The 25,716-nt window shown below is 34.7% G+C and overlaps 2 protein-coding genes across 8 annotated transcripts in view; one reads left to right on the forward strand and one right to left on the reverse strand.

The window, feature by feature from the left end:
• Positions 1–670: 670 nt before the first annotated feature.
• USP1 (ubiquitin specific peptidase 1) lies at positions 671–12,253 on the forward strand. 3 transcript variants are annotated; one of them, XM_036849817.1, is made up of 10 exons: positions 706–1,044; positions 1,661–1,766; positions 3,155–3,393; positions 4,658–4,778; positions 5,336–5,440; positions 5,986–6,146; positions 7,389–8,065; positions 8,727–8,897; positions 9,590–9,791; positions 10,757–12,253. In XM_036849817.1, the coding sequence occupies exons 3-10, from the start codon at positions 3,224–3,226 to the stop codon at positions 11,490–11,492; spliced, it is 2,343 nt and encodes a 780-aa protein (XP_036705712.1). In that variant the 5' UTR covers positions 706–1,044; positions 1,661–1,766; positions 3,155–3,223; the 3' UTR covers positions 11,493–12,253. The 3 variants fall into 3 exon arrangements, with proteins under 3 accessions (XP_036705721.1, XP_036705731.1, XP_036705712.1); XM_036849826.1 differs by lacking the exon at positions 1,661–1,766 and having other exon boundaries at positions 671–1,044; positions 10,757–11,546; XM_036849836.1 differs by lacking the exon at positions 5,336–5,440 and having other exon boundaries at positions 705–1,044.
• The window catches only part of DOCK7 (dedicator of cytokinesis 7), a 188,205-nt gene continuing 174,369 nt past the window's right edge, over positions 11,881–25,716 (reverse strand). For 3 of the 5 annotated variants that reach the window (XM_036849754.1, XM_036849774.1, XM_036849764.1), the window contains 4 exons: positions 25,399–25,542; positions 24,091–24,197; positions 17,545–17,712; positions 11,881–14,951 (listed from right to left, as the gene is read on the reverse strand). In XM_036849754.1, the coding sequence (XP_036705649.1) occupies positions 14,909–14,951; positions 17,545–17,712; positions 24,091–24,197; positions 25,399–25,542 (462 nt within the window). In that variant the 3' untranslated portion in view covers positions 11,881–14,908. The remainder of the gene's footprint in view (positions 14,952–17,544; positions 17,713–24,090; positions 24,198–25,398; positions 25,543–25,716) is intronic. The other 2 variants (XM_036849793.1, XM_036849783.1) reach the window with 2 other exon arrangements.

The following is a 25,716-nucleotide window of genomic DNA, read 5'->3' on the forward strand; positions in this document are numbered from 1 at the left end:
ACAGTCGGCAGCGAAAGCGCGCAGTCTACCGCCAATGAGAGCGGAAGGAAGGGAAACGCGCCTGAGGAACACTCTGTATGTCCAACAATGATTGGCTGGAGCCGTCCCTTCTTCTTTTTGGTATTGGCTGGACTGCCTTTCCCCGCCCACCAGGTGGGCTTTTTTTGTCTAGGTACTTCTGATTGGCTCCTTCTGGGCTGCGGGGGGCAGGGTTGGGGATTATTCATCACGGATTGGTGGATTTGAGCACCTGGCGGTAACTTCCCGAGCAAGAAGCCCGTCCCATCTTCTCTCTGTCCCGTCTCCCGACCCGTACGCTATCCCCTCAACTCTCGCGCACGAATGGTTAAAAAAAAAAAAAAAAAAAAGGATTAGAGGCTCGAGCCCGCCAGCCAGGCCTCTAGCTCCTAGCGCGCGCCCTCAGCGAGGACCCATGCGAGCTGCCCGTGACACTGCCTGCGCTGTTTGAAACTGCAAAACCCGTTACAAGCTTGGGGCAACTACCGTTCCGGCTGGTTCCGGAGCCCGTGCGTGCCAGGAGGGCGAGTGGCGGTCGCGATTTGGCTCTAGGCTTTCGCGTCTCTGCAGCCTGGAGACTAGAACCGGCACTTTCGTAGGACGCCACCTCCAATCGCAGCGCTGGCGCGGGCGGAGGCTAAAACACAAGGGTCCTGAGACTGAGGAAAACGCGCCAAGTTCCCGTCGGCGGTGGAGTGAGGAAGACCCCAGCGGTTCGGGCGCCGGGCGAGCGGAGCCGCTTCTGGCGCTCCTTGCCGTCCCGGGGCGGGGACGGGGGCGGGCTCGGTCGGGCGCCGCTTCGGGGATGTAGTCGTTGCCGGCGCCAGGCAGGACCGAGCGGCAGCCCGGGTTCCCGCTCTTGAGAGCGAATGGTCACTCCCCTGCGGGGAGGGCGATCCGGCCAGCTTTTCCGTGGGTCGCGGGCCCCCGCGGGCTCGGGGCAGGGGCTCACCTGTCGCACCCGCCGTCAGCCCGGTTAGACTCGTCGGCGTCACTGCCGCGGACCTCGCTCTGGGCCATGACCAGGTAAGAAGGGCCCGTGGAGGAGGGGCCGGTGCCTGGGCGCCGCGGCAAGTTCGGCAGGAGTCCGAGGGGGCCGCGGGGAGGACCCCGGCTCCTTCGGTGCTGCGCCCCCGCCCAGCTGCCAGCCAAGCCGTCCGCGCAGCGGGCGGCGCCCCCTCCCGCCGCCGCTGGGGACTCAAGGCAGGTGCTGGCTGGGAGTAAATAGGCCAACTCCGCGAGCTGTGGTCCTGCTTAAAGACGCCTCCCGCCGGGCCGGTGCCGCGTTTGACGGGCACGGACATCATCACCGTCCCGTCATCTTCTCACTTTCTTTTCCGTTCCTAGAGTTTGCGGGGTAGGGAGAAGAAATGTTTGCGCTCACGTTGTTCTGTGTCGGTGATTGCTAAATTTTACCGAGTAGTTTAACTTACTTTTTCTACAAGTATTTAGAACGGCACGTGTCTTAAACCTTTGTCGAGGATGTTATTCTTGTTTTACATTTTTCGTGAAAAGTTGGGATTGAGTCGTCCCATCTTACAGAGGAAAAAACTTGAAACTAATGAGACTTAGTGTTCACACTGTCATTTGTCAAGAACATTTAATGTTCTACTTATTGTTTTTTCTGCGAAACTTGATTTAGAGTTACGGGAGAAACATTTTTGATGTAACAACCCCCAGTGATAAGGACAGCCAGGAGCAAGAAATGGTATAGAAGATACGGCACCTGGTAAAATGTTATATTTTAGGTAATGTTAATGTTTAATCATTGCTTTGAGGAGCCCGGAGGGGTGGTTTATTGATTAGGATTGATAATGTTATTTCAGCTGCTTGGTCATTTTTTTTTATATTTATTTAAGTCCGGTTATTCTGTCTCTTAGAGAATCCAGTTTCCATCATTTATTGGAATTGGCTCCCAAGAAAAAACCTTTTACAAAAATCGCTAATGCTTAGAGATCCCTGACACTTCAGTGCAGGCTGGTTTATCGTTCATGATAGCATTTCATCAGCATTAGTGGCCAGGAGAGTAAATTGAGTTGGAGGGGGGATGGGGAAATTGGTCGGCTTTCCAATTATTCCTGAGTTGTCTCAAAAAGGTGGTTTCACTGCCGAGTTCAGTGTTGTGAATTCCCAGTTCAGAGGCAGCCGGGTTTTCGCTTATGCTTAAGGATGAAATTTAGTTCATCCTGTTAGTCTCTACCTATATTATATTTTAAAGTCATTGCTGAGTTTTTGGACTCTTAGGTGATTTTCTGGTAATACTCGAGTCAGATAGTAATATCTTCCTAATGAAAAATAGGACTAAAGTGTAAAATAACTAACACAAATAGAGCCATTTTTTTTTTAGTCCAAAAGTTTTATTTTAAAACAGGGAAGAAAGTTTGCACAAGGCAAACTTTTCTTCTTTCCTACTTAAAGCAGTATCTTAAAAAATTCTATAGTTAAAGAAGTTTGAAAAGTCAGTATATTTTGGTTTCTAGTGCATAAGAATTTGATATACACAAAGTGCAGCAATTTTTTACACCATTATCCCAACTTTGCATATGGTTTATTACTTTTCACACAAGTTTTTAGGTGTAAACTTAACACTAGATCTAGGCCTTTCCTTGTATGCAGATTATACTTTAAATAGACCTTATTTTGTATAACTAGAAAAAGACCTTGGAAGGAGAACTCAGTCACTTCTAGCACTCCTTTGATTTCCCATTCATCCCTCTGTTTCCCACCTTGTACTTCAGAATTAGAGATGGTACTTGCTCAGTGTTTCCTGAATGAACTAATAGATAATAAAGTTTTTACCCCTTGATGATACTACTTTACCATTACTACTACTACTACTACCAGTACAATGGGGTCTACTACTAAAATGAGGTATTTTGTGATGTGACCCTTAATCTAATAGCAGCAGGCTAATAAAAGTTCAGTATCTTTTTTTTGTTGTTTGAGAAAGTTAAGGACACATGGCAACTGCTTCATTTAAGCAATAAACACTGACTGCCTGTTATTGGCAGGCATTAGATTTTCAAATACAAAGTTCTAATTAATACCATTCCTTGGTAAATTTGTTTTCAGAAATTATGATTTTATTGCCTACAGCTGATAACTGAAAACTAATAACCTTTTCTCTGATTAACAGATATGATTGGTGATTACAAGGTCCCTGTATAAATTAATTTTTGTCAACTCCTTGGGATTTGAAGAGAAAATGCCCGGTGTCATACCTAGTGAAAGTAATGGGCTTTCAAGAGGTAGTCCATCAAAAAAAAACAGACTTTCCTTGAAGTTTTTTCAGAAAAAGGAAACCAAGAGAGCCTTGGATTTCACAGATTCTCAAGAAAATGAAGAAAAAACTTCTGAATATAGAGGATCTGAAATGTATGTTATTTTCAGTATATTTCTGTACTTTTAAAAATTCCACATCAGTGAAAAAGCAGTGAACTTGGATTGATATCTGCAGTCATTCTGACCTGATAGTCCATAGAGGGAGATAAAAAAGCACACATTAGTGAGACAAGTCTAGCAGTGTGTAATAGTAGAAACAGGATTAAACTGGTGGTTCCCCACAGAGATCAATCATCACAGTTCACATTATAACTCATTTAAATTGTACTCAGCCGATTAGGCTAACTTAGAGAAATACTAATTGACTAAAATTATTTTTCAATTTAAATTTGATTTTAGTGCAACACACTTTATGTAAGGGTAAAGAAATTCATGGGGGACAGTTACCTGACATAAACTTTGTAGTCATACCTAGTATATGAATTCTCAAACCTGTTGGTGTACAATTGCAAATTATATTTAAAATAAACTTAAAAATAAGAAATGCTTTTTATACAAATAAATCCTTCAGTGACTGAAATCAGAACAAAATGGAATGCTTTACTCCACCAATAGTTGCTCTAGTTGGAGTCTACACTTGCTCCGTATTCAGCACGTAGGCACTCTGCTGTGTGTCTAACGTAGATTTGCTCCCCTGTATAATTTCCTAATATTTACCAATAATCAGTTTAGGAGATTGTGTGTGAACCTTTTGCTTACCAGCATTCGTGCCTATAAATACCTTGAGGTATTAGAGTTATAGCTAGCAGCTGTAAAATAAATAAAAATTCTGTGAGGACTGTTTGTTAAACTGAGGTAAAAGAATTATAAACTTGAACAATTCATTTTTAAGTGAGGAACAGCTGTGTAAGTATCTTCATAGACTCTGTTTCCTCTTAATCTTTTGTGAACAGAATCTGACTTAGATAGTGCAGCCTTTCCCAAATATTGTCATATTCAGGTTATTCCCAGGTTTCTATTCAGAGTTAAACTACTTGATTAAAATGTCCTGTTGGCTTAACAAATCATAGTACCAATTCTGCAATTTTCTGCTCTGTGAAATGGGATTAACAGTCCTTTAATGGAATTGTTTTGAAGCTTGTTGAGTGTACTATTTTTAAAGTGATTGTAAAACTTTCATTCTGTGTGTATAGCAATTTTTGCACCTGTACAGATTAATTGTCTTAAAATGCCATCTGAATAAAAATCCATATACTTTTCGGATCATACAGTTTTTGGGAAAAGACTAAATCTAGGCAAGTAATATTTCCACTTTAATTCTACTTCCTTATCCCTTTCTCTTCTTTGTACTTAATAGTGATCAAGTTGTTCCTGCAGCACAGTCCTCACCTGTCAACTGTGAGAAGAGAGAAAACTTGTTACCGTTTGTGGGACTGAATAATCTCGGCAATACTTGTTATCTTAATAGTATACTTCAGGTAAGTTGACAATTTTGCTATATAATAAAACTTTAGTAGGCAAAGAATGATGTAACACTTAATATTTTCTGAGAATTCAGGTTATTGGAGGATTTCAGTTGTCCATAATACTGTCTTTGTCTTTGTAAATAAACCAGAATTGGGTAAAATAATCATGATTCTAAATTGCACGTTACAAATTTCAGTTGAGGTAAGAGAAAATGATATATTAAATAAAATTGGGATAGCAAAATTGAGTAGATGTTGATTAAATTGAAGATACCAAACTTTTAGTTTTTCTGTCTGATTCCTGATTCCATGGTGATATGTATTTTAACCCTTGGAACTATATCTGATTCATGTTGTACCCTTGTATCTGGTCAGGCTCAGTGCTTTGTTGCACTGAGGGAAGATAGCAGGCTACTATGATGAAATAGAGAACAATTTTTGACACATCTTAATCTCAGAATTTTAAGTAATGCACATATGAACATGCTCTACAAAAAGCATGATAGTGTTTTACTGATTTTAGGTATATTGTTTGTTCAGTAAATACTCAAGACAATCTCACTTTATAGGTATTATATTTTTGTCCTGGTTTTAAATCTGGAGTGAAGCACTTATTTAATATTATTTCAAGGAAGAAAGAAGCCCTAAAAGATGAAGCCAGTCAAAAAGATAAGGTAAAAAATAAAATTAATGGAAATTCACTTGCTTAGAAATGAAAAAGTAATAAATACAGAGAGGATTTGGGAGGAGAATGACAAAGATTATTTCTCTTAACAAATTACATCTGAGAATTAAATTTCTCATTGGCAATTATTTTTCATTCTTATGGGGTAAGCAGCTAACTTGATTACCCCCTTTTATAGTGTTTTCTCCAGTCCTCTAATTTACTGTTTACCAGTAAACATTGTCACACACACCACTATCACAACATATTGTACTCTTTTACCCCGTTATTTATCTACTGTTTTCAAGTTGACTTTTACTATATAAATAAATTTAAAGAAACCTTTGACTTATGTAGTTAGAAAACCATTATAACCCACATAATAGAAAGTAACCAAAAATATGCTTAAAATTTTTTTAAGTTTATTTTGTATACCTCCAGAAAATTAGTGTTATGAAATTAGATTTAGAAAAGCTAGTGTTGTCTAGTGAGAAAAAGAAGGGGGAAGGTACTTAATTTGTTCAAAAATTAAAATGTTTGTGTGTTTCTTGACAGGGAAATTGCAAAGAAGATTCTTCAGCAAGTTATGAACTAATATGCAGCTTACAGTCCTTGATCATTTCAGTCGAACAGCTTCAGGCTAGTTTTCTCTTAAATCCAGAGAAATATACTGATGAACTTGCTACTCAGCCAAGGCGACTACTTAACACACTCAGGTATAGTCTATTATATAATTTTAGGATTCCAGTTTAGGTCATGCTGTCTCTGGAGGAGAGTGACATGTGAACAAATGGGGGGAATAAAGGGCAAGGAAAATAGACACTACAGATCTACAGTCCTTAATATCCCAGAGGCTCCAAAGACTGGAAATTTTTTCTTATGATTGGTACTAAATTCATTAAATCTGAATTTGTGTGAGGCTGTTTATAGTCTTTATTCATATTTATCTGTAATGTGAATATTCATACTCTTTTCTGTAGAAGTAGTAACGTGTGTAATTATGGGATACTGCCCCTATTATGTTGGTGATACATATTTTACCTATGTGCCAGATTCTTTTTTAATCTGAAAATTTCTGAATTACCAAACACATTTGGTCCTAAGGATTTCAGATAGGAATTATAGGTCTGTATTCAAAATACGTTATATAAAAGAACTGTAAATTGCAAGTATTCTATTTTTGTTGTATGTACTTAGAAGAGAAATATTAGTTAACTGGATTAGATTTCTTTGTAGTATTACTTAAAAAATGAAAATTTATCCTATATACAGAATAGCTTTATCCAAAATACTACAGGGTTTAAGTCTTTAAAAAATTATTTAATCGTTTAGGTTAGGAATAGACCTAGATGTAATACATTGCCATACATTTGTTAAGAGGCAGTGTAGCATGGTGTCCAGGAGGTTTGAATCCTGACTTTTGCATCTCTGTGACCTTGAGCAAGTTATCTGTAAATAGTGGTGATATGGTACTTACCTCATAGGGTTATTGTGAGAATTATACAAATAATATAAAAAGTATTTTGAGGGAATCCCCTGGTAGTCCAGTGGTTAAGACTCTGTGCTTTCACTGCTGAGGGCTGGGCTTCGATCCCTGGTCGGAGAAGTAAGATCCCACGTGCCATGTGTCAAGGCCAAAAAAAAAAAAATTGTATATATATGGCATTTTGAATAAAGCATGGTACACAGTAAATCCTATATACATATTAGCTATTAACAATAATATTTAGAAGAGCAAAGTATTTGTGATAATGAAAATCAGGTTAAATTTGTTTTTAGTTACATGTTTAGGTAAGGAGTTTCAAATTAGTAGCTGAATAAATGTTTTTGGACTTTTAAATAATTTATGATATCCCCATAAATGAATTCATTTCTGTATGGAAAGGTGGTTTTTGGTTTTTGTTTTGGTATTATATCTTCAAAACTGGAATAGATGAAATGGAAATTTTTATTTATAGGGAACTCAACCCTATGTATGAAGGATATCTACAGCATGATGCACAGGAAGTATTACAGTGTATTTTGGGAAACATTCAAGAAACATGCCAACTCCTAAAAAAAGAAAAAAATGTGGCAGAGTTATCTACTAAGGTAGAAGAAAAACATCAGAAAGAGGAAATGAGTGGTAATAACAGCATGGAGATGGACAATATGAGGCATTCTGAAGACTATAAAGAAAAATTGCCAAAAGTAAATGGGAAAAGAAAAAGTGACACTGAATTTGGTAACATGAAGAAAAAAGTTAAAGTCTCTAAGGAACACCAGTCTTTGGAAGAAAACCAGAGACAAACCAGATCAAAAAGAAAAGCTACCGTTGATTCATTAGATATTCCTGCTAAAATAATCCCCAAGTACATTTCTGAAAATGAAAGTGCAAGACCCTCACAAAAGAAATCAAGAGTTAAAATAAACTGGTTAAAGTCTGCAGCTAAGCAACCCAGCATTATTTCTAAATTCTGTAGTCTGGGTAAAATAACAACAAACCAAGAATCCAAAGGACAATCTAAAGAAAATGAATATGATCTTGAAGAGGACTTGGGGAAGTATGAGAATGATAATACAGCTAATGGTTGTGGACTTGAATCTCCAGGGAATAATGTTATGCCTGTTAATGAAGTTAAGCCCATAAACAAAGGTCAGTATAATTTATTCTTGGACATTGATAGGTAGGATTAACAGCTGCGGAATTGAGTTTTCTCTTCTTAGATCCATATACAGTATAATATCTGGCTAAAGTTTTAAGAAAAATTTAACACAATGCGAACTGGAGTTTCAAGCACTACACTTACATGTATTTTGTGTGTGTGTGTATAAATCTCACTAATTTTAAGGTAATAGTAATTTATGTTTATAAACTAGGAGAGTTCAATTCATCTTAATGGCAAGAGAATATTTTACCCCTTTATATATGCAGTATTTGACATAAACTCATGAAAGAAATTGCATTTGCTAAGTAGTTATACCATACTGGATTTCTGCTGAGGTTCACACAGATCTCAGGGAAAATTTGTAGAACTTACATGACTAAATTTCATCCTTTGGGGTATCTTTAGGAAGGGAGTTAAGAAGACACACATGTGTTGAAACTTTTTTTAGAGATAACAGTAATTCATATTCAAAATTATCTTTACAGGAAGTTTATATTTCATGAGTAAGTCACCTCTTAATGCTAATAAGCAAGTTTGAGATACGAAAATCAGCCTTCTAGCCATGATATACTTTAAATGGAATAATGGTTATTTGGGCTGTACTGAAAAATTCATCTGTATAGATTTGTTTTCCTTTTTTTGTTTTAGGTGCAGAGCAAATTGGTTTTGAGCTAGTGGAGAAATTATTTCAAGGTCAGCTGGTATTAAGGACTCGTTGCTTAGAATGTGAAAGTTTAACAGAAAGAAGAGAAGATTTTCAAGACATCAGTGTACCAGTGCAAGAAGATGAGCTTTCCAAAGTAGAGGAGAGTTCTGAAAGTAAGCAAAATTGGAGGCTTGCATGGACTATGGAATAATTAGAGTTTTCCTCAACAAAACAGTCTAATAAGTAGCTTGTATAATTATTGAGAAAAAACTCTTTTAGTGTCTTTGGTATAATAAAATCTTTCTGCCTATATAGCTACACTTGTCAATAGTTACTAGCATTTGGAAAATTGTGGCATCTTTATTTTGATGTGCAGAGTATGTTATAATGGGAAAATGAAATGCTTTACTAAGTTAATTTTGGGGTACCTGAATCTCAGAGCTACTGAGGATATTTTTGTTAACACCATATTTGAGCCAGTGTTTTTTCTTGTATAAACCACAAAAAGTGTAGTAATGCCATGGGAAGTGATCATGAGACTGGTTTACTTGTTCAGATATTGTAAATTGACTATTAAATATAAAGTCTTTCTCACATGGAGTCAGAGGGTAGGGCTTATATTGATTTTGCTGTCCCTATGACCTCAATATTTTTTGGCTGACCAGATATAAATATTTTGAGGTATGTGCACTGTCGAAGATGAACTTACAAGTTTCTGAAACTAAAAAAAAATCTCTTTAGTTATTATTTGGGAAGGATTAGTCAATTAAAATGGTATGCTAATTCTTAACATAAAAATTTGTGGCTTAAGTTTTTAATTTCTGAGAGATTTTTCATTTGTGAGTGACAGGATTCTCTTGTGTAGTTTCTCCAGAGCCAAAAACAGAAATGAAGACCCTGAGATGGGCAATTTCACAGTTTGCTTCAGTGGAGAGGATTGTAGGAGAAGATAAATATTTCTGTGAAAATTGCCATCATTATACTGAAGCTGAACGAAGTCTTTTGTTTGACAAAATGCCTGAAGTTATAACTATTCATTTGAAGTGCTTTGCTGCTAGTGGCTTGGAGTGAGTATTCTAAAGTTTTGTTCAAAATGCTATGATAGTAAGGAAACAGTACAATAGTGTAATAGAAACTACTGAAATGAAGTAATTTACAAATATTGCCTTAGAAAAGTTTATTGTTCTATTAACAGTTTCCCTGTAAAAACGCATCCGTTTAAATCCTTCTGGTATGAATGTGTATGATTTGTTCACACATTTTTCATTTTCATTCCTTATTTGATTATTTTAATTAATTGATTAAAGCAGGGAACAAATTTCATACATACATCAACATTTTTTTGAGGGGAGCAAAAAAGCAAAATTATTTTAGTTTTAAGGTAAGTAAGCCAGGAAATAAAACTAGTCTGAACAATTTGATTCTTCTGTAGTTGAAAATTTAAATATCTGAAAGCAATAATAAATATAAAAATGCCAATTACATTTTAGATAGTCTTTTTCTGACATGTATACATGTCATTGTAGATTTTATTCCTTTCTATATTAATGAATTGTTTGAAATTACCACGAGAGCACACATTTTCTTATGCCAGATGACATGGTCCTTTCTTTCAGTGGCCTTTTCCTTTGCTACAGTACAATTTTATTTTTTGTCCCCAAATCTTGGTTGTAGAGACAGACTTCACATTAAAATGACTTACTAAATATAAAGGAAAAGGATTTTGAAGATCAGTGTTTTTTTTTTAATGCCATTTATTTTCTTATTGCACAAAATTAGGAAAATAAAGAAAATTAAGGGGGGAAGTGCCAAATATCCTTCACAGAAGCACCTGAATATTAGTACTTATTTCAGTATTCTTTGTGTAAGTATTATACAAAATTGGGGTCTTGTTTTTTACTTTGTGTTTTATTCATATGAGCAGTAAATAATATGGGTTCATTCAGACTTACTTGGTTTCACATTGGGTGTAAAACTGAATATATATAAAGTGGAATCCCAGAAAACCTTTTTTTTTTCCCCCCTTCCAAAGGTTTGATTGTTATGGTGGTGGACTTTCCAAGATCAACACTCCTTTACTGACACCTCTTAAACTGTCACTAGAAGAATGGAGCACAAAGCCAACCAATGACAGCTATGGATTATTTGCAGTTGTGATGCATAGTGGCATTACGATTAGTAGTGGGCATTATACTGCTTCTGTTAAAGTCACTGACCTTAATAGTTTAGAACTAGATAAGGAAAATTTTGTGATCGACCAAATGTGTGAGATAGGTAAGCCAGAACCATTGAATGAGGAGGAAGCAAGGGGTGTGGTCGAAAACTATGACGATGAAGAAGTGTCGATTAGAGTCAGTGGAAATACCCAGCCAAGTAAAGTTTTGAACAAAAAAAATGTAGAAGCTATTGGACTTCTTGGAGGACAAAAGAGTAAAGCAGATTATGAGTTATACAACAAAGCATCTAATCCTGATAAAGTTGCCAGTACAGCATTTGCTGAAAATAGAAATTCTGAGGCTAACAATACTAATGGGACCCATGAATCTGATAGAAACAAGGAATCCAGTGACCAAACAGGCATTAACATGAGTGGTTTTGAAAACAAAATTTCATATGTAGTGCAAAGCTTAAAGGAGTATGAGGGGAAGTGGTTGCTTTTTGATGATTCTGAAGTGAAAGTTACTGAAGAGAAGGACTTTTTGAATTCTCTTTCCCCTTCTACATCTCCTACATCTACTCCTTACTTGCTATTTTATAAGAAATTATAGTGCGTGTATTTTCCTTGTGTATATATTAAACAGACCTGGACAAACATCGGTAAATTGATTACATCAGAAAGTCTTTAGCTTAGCTTTTGAAGCTATTGGATATTATTGGTCTCTCTAGGTTTTTATATAAATAGTGAAATTTGAATTGTTGAAAACCATGTTAATTTTTAGAATTCATTTTCCTTAGTGGAGACTAGTGATTGATGCATTAGCTTCTGGGAACAAACTTGTATAGGTTCTTAACTGAATTATTCAGAATGGAAGCATTTAAACACTTTGAATTTACACCTATCTTTTGTGTTTGCTTTTTCAAATAAAGTGCTTGTATTTGTATCTCCATATTTTGGAGTAATTATCTACATGATGTTTATAGGTTCTGTGGTTTTTGCAGCTAAGAAGCAGAATCTCATTTCAGTACATTTAGTTTTGTAAGTCATGAAGCCAAATCTTTGATGGGCTGTATTAGAGGCACATGTATGTATTCACAATAGTGCACATTTTGTGCCTTGAATCACTTTGAAAAGTGTCTCAGAAAACCTGAAGAGTTAGTCCTCTTCTATCTTCACAAGAATTTTATATGTATTTATGAAAATGATTCTGTACCCTAGTAAATCTTTTTCGGCGTGGACTAATTTGTATCTCTTCATAGTCATACTCTGCACGATCTGTATATAATGCATCGAACTTAGAGGTGTGACCTTAAATTTAACTTTTTTTAAAAAACCAGGAGGTCAATAAAATTTAAACTGCTTAACAGCTATGTATACAAATGCTTGAGGATTTTTTTACTTGCATATTTTTTACCATAAATATAGCTGGCTTCTCTTAAAAAAAACAACACGTGTGTGTATATATACACACATACTATACACACATATATATACATAAAAGAGAATAAACATGCATAATTACCTTTAATAATACTTTCTGACATTTGGAGGCGAAGAAATTGAATTTCAAATAGGAGAAATTGTGCTTAGTCCATCTAAATTGTCATACCTAGTTATCCTTTAGACGTATAACTATGGAATCCAAAACTGGAGAACTTAAGGTGAGGCTTTGGGCACACAAAACACTTGGTCATATTTTCACTTTAAATATATTAAATTGGTAAATGATCGATTATGACTTGTTAAAGGACATTCTTGGTATTAAGAATATGAAATATAATTCCAAAGAATATATAACTAACTCTTGGAATAACATTGCTATACACCACTTCAACAAATAAGAAAGAGTACCTGTCAACTAATAAACTACACAGTTAATGTCTTTCTTACACATTCTTTCACAAGATGGTGTGATATAAAAAGTCACAGTTCTTCCCACGTTCTATGTTCAGGATCACTAATGGAACTTTTAAAAAGGAACAGCCCTGAACACTACCCATAAGCAGCTGAGGGAGTAGGAGTCACTAATAGAACTTTTAAAATGAAACAGCCTTGAGCACTACTCGTAAGCTGATGGAGTAGTTCTAGGATAGAACTTGGGCTTCTGTAACACTCAAGAGACAGCCTAGAACTATACTAGTTAAGAACTAGTGTGGATTCCTGATATGAGAAAGTTTGTTTTAAGAAAATTGAAGAACACGGTAAGTTAGGAAGTAACTGTTCAGTTACACCAGTGTTTTAAGAGAGGAATCCTCTTGATTTTACGTCAGATAATTACTGTCTGATAATTAAATCGTAATTATATAAATTTTAAAGTTCTTGATATTGTCCCTGAGATAGGTGACAATCCAAACTCTTACACAGGTGTAACCTTATGCGAAATTACCTAGGAATTAATTACTTAATATTCTTCCCCCCACCCCAAAGAGGGAGAGAGTATGTAAATAAGTAAGTTACCTTTTCTTTTTTGTTTGCTTTAAAGAGTTTCCGTTCTTGACTGCCTTTCCTTATTGACCATCTGGATCCTCTGTTCCCAAATATATATTTTTGAGGTTATGCTTTTCTGACTCCCTAGTTCACCTGTTTTGGTCCACCTGTAGACTCACCTGAAAAACCTTTCTGTGATTCGGTCTTTGAATTGATGTAGATAAGAGGAATCTGAGATAATACTGCCTGTTGTAAAGGTAGGCTGGAGCGGGGAATATCAGCCATCACATCTACGCTCTCAGGAGAATGAAGGTACCATATTATATTTGATCAGTTCTTAAGTGATTCATGTAAGTGGTCAGTAGATCAAAGGGATAGATTACAAGTGATACCTTTCTATAAGTTACAATACTGCACAAAGAAAAAATGTTCAAACAAACACTTCCAGAAATGATTAATATGCACTTCCTTGGAAAAACTTGCCAAATAATTGAAATACATGTTGGAAAAAAACCTGCATTAGTTTTTCATATCATAAAGTTACAATTTTAAATTAATTAGCTCTTAATTAACAGCTAATTTTACCTTTTATACATATACTTTGTAAAATCTATACAAGTATCAAAAAATATACCTTATTCAGCTGGTAGATTAAAATCAAACACCAGCTCTGTTATTTTTATGGTGATGTAAGATAAGTTTAAAGCGGATTTCTAATTTACCAGTTTAGAACACTAAAAACTGATGAAGTGACTGTCTTGTCTAATTTAAAACAGAGGAGTCATTCATTTTAGTTGCTAAGGGTCAACTTATATTACTGTCATTACTATAATAAGGTTGAGAGTCAAACTACTGTCACTGGTATTAGCTATCCCAATATGTAATCGTTATTTATAGACAGAAGTTATCAGGTAAAGTTACTTCTGCAATTCTACATCCCTTTTTTGCGTGCCTAAATGGAAAATACCTCAGAAACCAGTTTTAAGACTTTACAAACCAGTTATCAATAATTTATTTCTACCCATTAATTTATTCATTTATTTAATTTGGGGGCTATTATCCGGGCCCATAAAGTGACTGTCAATTATGATTTTCATTTTGCTAGTTTTGGAACTGTTTCTTGAATCAACTCTAACTTATTCTCTGCTTTTGTCAGTAAAAAAATTTTTTTAAGTCTCAGTAAAATTAGTGTAAACATTCACATATTTAATAGTACCTTTAAAATAAGCATTACTACATTTAAAATGGTTCCAAAATGAATCTATAAATGGTAATATAAATTAAAAAATACAAACTTAAAGTAAATTAACATTAGCTATGGTATAAATAATGGTAAATGTAAGTGTACCTTTGAGTCATTAAAATGTCTTAAAAAAGATAACAGCATATTACCAGAACATTAGAAACCACAGCCATGATTCTCAAACTTCAGCAATCGCCATTTGATATTGTTTGGCCACTGCATTCTTCCATGAGTAAATTAATGCTATAATTTCCAGAATTAAGTCCCAAGTCTTTTTCAAAAGTTCTTAAATTCTTTTCACACTCAATGTTGAATACATGGCTTTTCTCAAATGAATAAAAACAAGTGCATTTATATTAGAGATCCATTTTGCGCAGGCTCATTCGACTGAAGGAATCCCTGGAGAGAAAATGAAAGGATATAGTTATAAGTAAACAATTTTTATATAATCCTGTAAAATATGTTTACATGCTTTCTTTCTGCCAGTTATCTCAAAGTTTTGCCACCAAAAGCTTACTGACTTTAAAACTTTTTTGCCACCAAAGCTCTTTTAACACTTCAAGTTACATGCTTATCCTACACACTCTGCCTTATGTTATTCTAACTTGTAGAGTTCTCTATAGATTAGAAGTATTTTATAGTAACCACTCTATCCAAGTCCATTGATCATTTATTCATCTGTCCAATAAATACATTAGATATTGTGATTAAACAAGAACTAAGGGATAATGGGAGAGATTTCAGGAAAAGATTCACTTGGGGTTATTAAAAGGCAAAATGTAAGTGTTTTACTTAAAATATTAAATTCTAAGTCTTAAATCAGTGGTTCTCATATTTTTGGGATTTAGGTCCTTTATACACTCTTAAAAATTGAGGACCCCCAAGGAAGCTTTTGTTTATGGATTATATATTGATATTTACCATATTAGAAATTAAAACTAAGAACATTTTAAATTATTTTATAAAATAACCCATTACATTACTGTTACTGTAAACAGCACTGTTTATTAAAAGTAATTTGCAACAGTTTTAGAAGAGTGGCATTCTTACATATTTAACATCTGGCTTAATAGAAAGCCTAGATTCTTAGTATCTGCTTCTGCATTCAATCTTTTACATGGCACGTAGTCTCTGGGAAACTCCACTGTACTCTCATGAGAGAATGAGCGTGAAAAAGATAATATTTTACATTAATATGATAATTTGTTTTGACTCAGGAACCTCCTGAAAAGGTCCAAGGGATCCCTCGCATGGGTCCCAGATTATACTGTGAGAACCACCATCTTAAAACCTCCTAAGGTATTTTCCTTCTTCCTTAAGCTGGTTTGTTTTGCTTATCTTTCCTGCCGTTAATGTTAATAGTCTCTTAAGGTTTCCAATCTCCAGGAAAGGAGAGGACATGTACATAGAGATCATGTTCAGCTTTGAATCTTGAAGCTTGGTTTTTTTTGGAAAATAGCAGTCTTAAAAGAGTGTTGAAGAAAAAGGATTTTCTAAATTCCAAAATACTGCCTGCAAATATTAAGAACTAAAGCTTGGAGGAATAACCATCAGAGAGGAAGGCAAAACTCAGGGTAATGGTGTAATGGAAAGCTTCCTTCAGATAGGAACAATACTGTCTTTCCGTTGAAAGGAGTTGGAGAGATTTGATGGAAGTGAGACTACCATTAGGAGACTTCCTGACTACTTCAGGGACCCAGCACCCCATCCCAGGACCTCTGACCAATGACTGTAAGATTGGTGGAGGTGGCTAGAGCAGCAAGAAGTAAGAAATTCCAAAAAGATTGAAAGGGAAGCCCAAAGTGGAGGGAACTAGTGTTGCTTCCCATCAAGAATTTCAAGAGGAAACCACCCAGGGTGTCTTGCATCATTTGTAAGGATGGTGGAAGCAAAATATAATATATTCTGCCAGAGAAAGGATCTAAAACAGGCCTCCTGGTCTCCTTCTGTTCCTGTAGATGGTCTGTCTACATGCTCCCTGTAGGGGACAAGACATACAGCAGGCACTTGGTATACATTTTCAGAGGCCTAGAAGTACACAAATACTAGATCACTGAAGAACAGGGAATATTCTCATTTGATCAAATAGTTAAACTTTCTTTTGTAGTATATTATACTTTGCATTTACATTCCATTTATATAAGCAACTTCAAAGACCTTCCAAATATTAATTGATCAGGTAAGTACAATTTAATAGCTTCACTGCCATAATTCAAAGAAAAGGGTGGTAAAATATTGGTGCCACAACAATTCAATAGATGTATGTACATCTGGATTTCAAAATGCAAAGAAGGCAGTTTACTTTTAGCAGTTAACATGCCCTGTCCGGAATTCAGGGGTTAAAAGGAAAAATGTTAATAAGCACTGTCCTTGGAACTTTACATGCCATTTAATTTCCACAACAACCTCTTCAAGGTATTATTTTACAGAGGAGAAATCTAAAATTAGATTAAATTATCTGCTCAAGTAGAATTATGGTCAGTTGTAGAAAATTCCAAGTTACTTCCACTTCTAATTTTGTCACAATTAGAAAGTGAAGAAAAATAGTGAAGTCGTCTTGATACTCAGTGGGGTTATCTGTTTTAATCCAAATCTAGAAGAACATACTATATACTACTTACTGTCAGGGATAAGGGAAATGAATACCTGGCTTCAAGTACATTCTAGCAAATTCTCTCATAGGAATACCAGAAAGTGTGACAGGACATTAAAAGGAACAGTTCTAGGAAGCCAGACTTATGTGTGGTGTCCTGGTTAGTATGAGTTCTTAAAACAACTTTATTATTCTCTTCATTACAGAAAGAACTGACTTTTATCTTGTAGGCTGATTCAGGTATAGATGATGAAAGGCTTACATAAGTTGAACTTGTTAGGTTTCAGAAGACAATATTTGAAACCATTTAATAAAAGTTAAATAAATTCACTTTTAAATAGTTCAAGCAGATTTCATTTTTCTGAAGATATCCAAAGTAATAGAAAAAAATAAGCATACCTGTGGCAGGTAACAGGTAATACTGCCTTGTATAACTGAGGGATCTTTCTGTTTATCAGAGGCTGTAGGGCCTCTTTAAGGCGATGATAGTTTCTCTCTAGTTCCCTTTGGTACTCCTTTTGATCTGGCCCAATTAAGCTCTTATTTTTTCTTAAGGCATCCTCACACCTAGGAAAAACTGTGTGTTATCAAAAGAGTTCTTCTGGCATACTTTTAGGGCATGCATATATATATATATATATATATATATTCACCATGACGAGGACATTCAGTTTTTCGGTTGTATGTAAAACATCCTCTCTTGCTATTAGGTTTAAAGCAGGGAACAGATGATCAACAGAGTTTCTTTAAAATCTAACATCTGCTTCCAATTTTCACAATTGAAAATTATATATACTTTAATATTAAATCTGACACCCTTTTTTTCCCCACATATCACCACTAGACTAAAAGTTCTTTAAGGGTTGTAACCGTACTCATTTATGTAGCAACAATGGCATCTCATACAGTGGTTTGCCTTAACAACTGAATAGATCTGATATCTTTTATTCAACTTATTCAGATATTTAAGAAAAATATCTGGACTCCAATAGATAAATGGAAAAAGCGTGTTTAAAAAGAAGTATACATATCAATACTTGTAGAATGCAGCTAGAGTGATACTTAGAGGAAAACATATAGCCTTAAATGCTTATATTAAGGAAAGAAGACTAAAACTGAAGCGCTAATAAGCAACTTAAAAAGAACAGAATAAACTCAAAGTATAAGGAAGGGAATAAAATTTTAAAGTATGATAGCTCTATATTAAAAAATGCAAAAGTTGGTTGTCAGAAAAATCTAAAAAAATAGACTAAGCTTTGGCAAGAATAAATGAGAAAAGGCCAAGTATCCTCTTCTAGAAATAAAAAATGGGACATAAAGTCAAATACAGCAGAAGTTTATAAAGGCACAGAGGATATTATGTACAATTTAATGCAAATAAATCTGAAATTCTACTTTTCTAGATCAGTTACCAAAAATATTAAGCAAAAAAATGAATAAAATTTATTAAGCAAAAATATGAATAATCCTAAAACCATCAAATCAGTCAAATCACAAATCTACCCACAAAGAAAACATAAACATGCAAATTCTACTAAACATTCTAAGGACAGATAATCCCTTTGTAACACAACTATTCCAGAGTATATAAAAAACTATTCCAGGGTATGGGGGAAAAAAGAACTATTCCTGAGAAGAGTTTCAAACTCATTTTTCAAGGTTGGGATACCAAAACCTCATGGGGGCTATAAGAAAATACTTGTAATTCAATCTCACCCATGAAAACAGTTGTAAAACTCCCAAACAAAATACTACGAAACTGTTCTAACAGCATATTACATCCCTACTCCCCACATACAACCCACTTGATAAAATCTAAAAATTTGTCATGATAAACTTTTAGCATAACTACAAACAGGAACTTTTTTCACCTAATTAAAAATATCTACAAAAACATGAAGAAAACATTATACTCAATGCCGAAAAAATTTCTTTTAGATCAGAAACAAGAAAATGATGCCCTCTATCACCATCCCCATTCAACACAGTAATGGAGGTCCTAAACATTACTGTAAGAAAGAGATTCTACAGACAAATTATTAGAATTAACAAGTGAATTTGGCAGTATTCTCATGTAAAGCATATAAAATTCAACTGCATTTCTGTATGCTAGCAAACAGAAAATATAATTTTAAAAGATACCATTAACAAAAGTATAAAAATACTAAATACCAAAAAGTAAGTCAAAAGATACATAAGGCCTCTACAAAAAAATTAAAAAAAAAAAACATTCAGAAGATCTAAGTAAACGGAGAAGTATACCGTATTCATAGACTGGAAGAGTCAATTCTCTTCCAATTGATCTATAGATTCAGATTCAGGTTATTATTTGGGGTGGGGTAGAGGGAGAGATACATTGATTCTAAAATTTGAAATTTATATCAAAAGGAAAAGGGCCAAAAGTAGTCCTTGAACAAAATGAGAGGAATTGCTCTATCATATATGAAAGTTTATTATAAAGCTGCAGTAATTAAAACACCATGATATTAGTTCAAGGAGAGATAAGTAAACAGTGGAAGAAAACAAAGATCCTAGAAACAGATGCACACAAAATGAGCACTTGATGTGTAATAGTGCAAAGCAGTGGAGAAAGGCTAATCTTTGAAATAAGTAGTGCTGGGTCAACTGCACATCCATATGGGAACAGAAATCTGACCCCTATCTTACATCATATTCAGTCATCAGTATAGACAAAAATCAAACATCCCTACCTTGAACCATATTCAAAAATCAAATTTAAGCTGATTTTTTTAGAAAGTAAAAAGGCCTTTTTTGCCTTCTTGCCCTTTTGTTTAGGCTATATTGAATTTTAGAGATACCATTATATTGACTTTTTAGAAGTCAACATAGAATGTTACTCTGACCTCAGGTAAAAAATCTCTTAAGACACAAGAAGCAATAGTCATAACAGAAAAGACTGAATCATTTAACTATATTAAATTTAACAACTTCTGTTGATTAAAAAAAAGGTGCTAAGCCCCAAATTCAGAGAAGGTGTCTATGATATTTACAAATGATAAAGCATTACATATCCAAGAATATGTAAATACTCTTAGAAATCCATAAGGAAAAGAATCCAATAGGAAATGGCAAAATAAACAAAAAACAAAAAACCTTGAACATATAACTTTACATCTTGCACATGACAAGATGTCCAACCTCACTGGTAATCAGGGAAATGCAAATTTAATCCCTAATCACATAATCATTTCACACCCACCAGACTGGTAAAAAACTGTCAGACAATATCAAATATTGGTGAGGTTACATAGCAATAGGAACTCTCGCAAACATTACTGGTGAGAATGTAAATCTGGCTTCACACTTTGGAAAAAGATGTGACATTATCTGGTTGAAGTAGAACCTATGAACCAACAACACTACTCTTAGGTATATAAGCCCTAGACTATCTCTTGTACATCCAGAGGTAGGTAAAGAAATATTTGAATAGTATTCTTTGTAACTAAAAAACAACAACAAAAAACAAAAACCAGGAGACAGCCAAGATATCCATCAACAGAAGAATGAATAAATCATGGCACATCCGTACAATGAAACATATAAAATAAATAAAGCAAAATTTATTATAGCAATATCTCACAAACATTAAAAGTAGCAAGTCACAGAAGAATATGTACACTCCATTTATATAAAGTTAAAAAACATGCAAAATTAAATAGTGTATTAAGGGATATATTCATTTATGATAAAACTATGAAAACAATGAGGAAAATGACAACTATGAAATTCATGTAGTGGTTACCTCTGAAGGAAGGGAGGGTGATAATATCAGAAAAGGGCATGTGAGGAGGGATCTCAAAGCAATGATAATGCTCTTTTTCGTAAAAGCTGGGTGGTAAGTACATGACTTTTTTCTCCCTATTCTTTAATAGCAAATGTTATAAATACTATTTTGAATCTACTCAAGATTTAATGAAAACAAGTTTTAAAAGATAAGCCCCAAAATATAAAGAGTAAATACAAGAAAAAGTGTTTACTGTTTTTAGGAATAAAAGAATGCAAACTGAAGTACCATTTAAACTGATTAACAAGAGACACCCTATTTAAATGGCATTACTTAAAGTAAGGTGTACTGTGACTAGCATTCTTGGCACTGTTAATATTTAGAACCTTTTTGGAATAGACTACATATTAGGGGCCAATAAAAATGTTCATGTACTTTGGCTCAGTCATCTCATGCTTAATATTTTAATTCAACAAAAAAGATACATTTGTTAACTATACCACACTTAAATTCAACATAAATTCAGACATTTGATGAGATAATATAACTATTAGAATAACAGTTTTAACTTTAATTGAAAAATAAGAATTTAAGATAATAGGTATAACTGAGCTATGGTAAAATATATATGCGTATTGGCATAAAAGTATATACACAAAAAAATTAAAAAGGCAGTATTGGCTATGACTTGTAAGGTTTATGTCATGTAGTTTGTTTTGTTTTTTGCCTTTTTGTCATTTAAAAGGAGAAAACCTTCTCTGTGGTAACCCTTAAGGAGACCTGCAGACTACAGGACTTCATTACCCTATAGTAAATACACACAAAGAGGAGGACATTTGTTTTAGTATCGTAGTCATGGTAAAAATTCCAAAACAATAGCAAGAAAATAAGCATCTATTATTAAATGTCTATGACCTAAAGAAGTATGTATTGTTTCAAGATCATCTGGCTCACAAGCACAGCAGGGATATTTTGGTTCTTATTTGAAACCTCCCAAATAATAAAATTAATGCTAGAAATCAGTCAATTTTTTTTTTAATTTTTATTGGAGTATAGTTGATTTACAATGTTGTGTTAGTTTCAGGTGTACAGCAAAGGGAATCAGTTATGCATATACATATATCGACTCTATTTTAGATTCTTTTCCCATATAGGCCACTACAGAGTATTGAGTAGAGTTCTTTGTGCTATACAGTAGGTCCTTATTAGTTATCTGTTTTATATACAGTAGTATGTATATGTCATTCCCAATAGAAGTCAGTCAATTCTACAAGTACAAAGCAGCTTTCTTTCTTTTACTACGGCAGCTCATCTATACCTTACATTAGGAGCTATGTTTCCTATAACCAAACCTATAAGGTTGTCTAGCTCAATAATCAGATTATAAAATCCCAGACTTCCAATGAAGCTATCTGAAGTTTTTAAAAGACATTTACCATGTTCACGCAGGAGAAACTGACAGAAATTCATGACAGCTATTGCAGTGAGAATAAGGAAAATACTGTCTCAAGAGACTTGAACAAGTTAGCATGCCTCATATTTTCCTGACGACAAAACTGATATAAAGTAAAATTATGTCTACCCCAATAAACCCTTTCAATGAATGATTTGATAAGGGAAACCATAGTTCATAATTTGATAAGAGAAACCATAATAGGGAGTCAAAGACTGGATTCTGACTATGGTTCTGATGCTGCTTTGTTAAGTGACAAGTCATTTACTTAATGGTACACAAGGCCCGTACAATCTAATTCCAACCTACTTTCCCAGTGTTTGACTACTTGTTTTCATCGATTGCACAGTTCCAGCTCCACTAAACTATTCATTTTTCTCAGAACAGATTCTGAACTTTGCTCATGCTGGTTTTTTTGTTTGTTTTTAGTATACCCTTCCCCCTCTTTTCTGCCTGAAAAACTAATATTCATCCTTCGAGGTTCATATATAATGTTAATTTCCTGTGTGAAATCTTCCTTGACATCATCAAATAAAATTATCATTCCCTCTTTTGTGCTCATAGTGTTAGTAAAGCAGGAATCAGTATCAAGTTGATGACTATTTTCCCCTACTGTTTCAAAATTTAGTATTTACTGAATACCTATTTATTACATGCCAAGTATTATTTGTGAAGAAAAGAGTTAACAGCAGGCCTGAGCCTGCTATCCTTAGGTCCTATTTGCAAGGCTGGCCCTTGGTTACTGTCTGGGAATTTGGATTTGGGAAGGGTTCCTATCATACCCAGAAGATAAGAGTGGCTCACTGTGCCTGAACTATTTATACAAACACTATAGTTTCTGCTAAATACCTGCTTTCCTTTTGGGAGTCTGGAATTTTGGTACCTGTCAGGGAAAAGGTGCCTACATGACCAGCCTCCAATAAAAATCCTGGTTGGCACTTGAGTCTCTACTGACCTTCCCTGGTAAACAACATTTCACACATGCTGCCACAACTCTTTGCTGAAACGATTAGCACCTCCTATGTGGCTGCACTGGGAGAGGACCCTTTGAAGCCTATACCTGGTTTCCTCTAGACCACCCCCTGTGCCTTTTCCCTTTGCTGATTTTACTTTGCACTCTTTTACTGTAACAAATCATAACCAGGTCTACAACTATATGCTGAGTCCTGTGAGTCCTCCTAGCAAATCATCAAAACTGGGGGTGTTCTTGGGGACCCTGACACCCATGTATTATTTCACCTAATTTGCACAACCTCGCTGTGTGAGGTAAATATTATTATCCTTACTTCATACATTAGAAAACTGAGGATCATAATGATTAAGTGACCTGGAAAAGAGACATAAAATGATAAGGATAAGATCTGAATGTAAATTTTTTGCTTCCAAGTTTGCTGCTTGTATATTTTCTGAGGGAAGGGAAACAGAAACTCTCACATTGAGTGTTCACAATAAATAACGGCTTTCAAGTTAACAAGTTAAATGTTAAACTAATAATAGTTTCAAGTTAAAAAAATTTCCTGAGTCTAGGCTTTTCTAATCTTTAAAATTTAAAACATGGCATTATATACAGTATTGGGGGGCGGGGATATATATACACATAAGGAATAGTAAGTTATACACAGACAACCTCTCATTGTGAACCATTTTCCTATAGTTTCTCTTTTCAATAGTCCCTGAAGACTCTCACATCAAACTGAGTATTGGACAGTCTCAATTTGAATATCTTTATGTAGGAAACCTTGAATACCTTTTAGTAAAATCTTTGAAGCAGAGTCGCAATTTATTATGATGTCTGAAGAGCTTTGGGTCACTGGGTATTTCAGACAGGAAAACCTGGGCAACTTCCAAAGGCCCCTGTAAAGTAAGAAAACAAAAAGTGTGTTTTTGTTTTTTATATATTCACAGAGATAGAATTTGCCAAAGCCATTTTTCTTAGCACCGAACCAGCTGCATTTAAGCTTGATACATATATGTCTATGCCTATATTAAAACTTTTCAGAGATGGATTCTGACAATACATTTTTAGTTTTTCCTAATGTCAAAGCTATATTCTTGCCCACAGCAATTAACTTATTAGTTCATTTTTCAAAGAGAAAGAGTAGGAGCTAAAGGACTGACTCCTGTATTCATTAATGTATTCTGCCTTATATTTTTTATATTCTTTAATTTATCCTAGATGTAAAAGTTGTCAGGCTACTGACAATCAGTTGTGAGTTCACTGATTATTAGAGACTTGATTTTACTAAAACAGCTTCCCTCAGCATTCCAAATGTGTTCTTAATACTACGAATTAAAGGTGATCTTTTGTAAGTTATGTCATTTGGAAGTAAAACCTCCAAATCACGTATACTTTTAGGCGGTAAAGGTCTTAAAATCTTTATTTCAGTTTTGGTAGGGCATTTTTTGGCTTCATTTCTTTAACCCAAAAAAAGGTAAGATATATTACATGAAATCTTACTTGAAGCTTTTTTGGATTTTCCCTTACCTTGGACTATTCACTAATCATCAGCAAAAGAAGCTGAATGAACCCATTACAAGGAGATAATGGGGATGGCTTCTAATCTGCATATGACAAAACAACAATATCTTGTGTACGTACATCATTAAAATTTTCAAAATGATTTCACATTACTTATTTACTATTCTCAGCTCACTGTGAAGGAGACCTGGAGCAGATAACATCAGGGAGTATCTAAGAGAGCAGATACACACACATGCGTGTAACATGTAGCTCTGAAAATGAGCCCTTCTTTTTAGATCACATTCTTTCAGTACAAGCTTTTAAAGGAAAGGCCATTTTGGTGAAATCTATCCCTTCTTAATAGAATGTTTCAGAACAGATAGAAAAACAGGCAGTATAGAAGTCAGGTGTGAAAATTTTTCAATAATTGAGATTATACTAAAAATTTTGTTTTTCAGTTTAACTTTTGCAACTACTTCTAACATATTTTCACTTGCTTTGACACTTATTTGTGATCTCTGTAAAATATAATAATGAAATCATTCAAAATTCCATTTATAACTTAAATCGCACAGTATTAGCAAATGCTCCAACCTGATTCACTGTTGTGCCTACAGATCCCTGTAGTACCATCTGAAGCATTTTGGGGTCTGCTGGATCCTGATGTGTTGCAAATGCCAACTCCTGCGTTTTTTTCTGCATGTCTTCAATAGCAACTTCAATTGGTGTTAAGATGATCTGGGTCAAATAACATCTATTAGGTCAGTGTATTGATTGAAAAATATTTAGTGAGCTTTACATACAATCAATTAAAATAAGAAAAAAGTGGTGACCAATTGTAAACTATTATCTAATAATAAAATTCCAAAATTTGGATCACTAAATGAAAGGAAAAAAAATCAACCTTTTAAA

This window comes from Balaenoptera musculus, chromosome 1, assembly GCF_009873245.2.
Source record: "Balaenoptera musculus isolate JJ_BM4_2016_0621 chromosome 1, mBalMus1.pri.v3, whole genome shotgun sequence".
Taxonomy (NCBI): domain Eukaryota; kingdom Metazoa; phylum Chordata; class Mammalia; order Artiodactyla; family Balaenopteridae; genus Balaenoptera; species Balaenoptera musculus.

Excerpts from the sequence above, each read along its gene's own strand:
- USP1 (XM_036849826.1), top strand. The coding sequence starts at position 3,224 with ATGCCCGGTGTCATACCTAGTGAAAGTAATGGGCTTTCAAGAGGTAGT. Across the intron at positions 5,441-5,985 it reads AAGCCAGTCAAAAAGATAAG|GGAAATTGCAAAGAAGATTC; the intron begins GTAAAAAATAAA and ends GTTTCTTGACAG. Across the intron at positions 9,792-10,756 it reads TTTGCTGCTAGTGGCTTGGA|GTTTGATTGTTATGGTGGTG; the intron begins GTGAGTATTCTA and ends CCCCTTCCAAAG.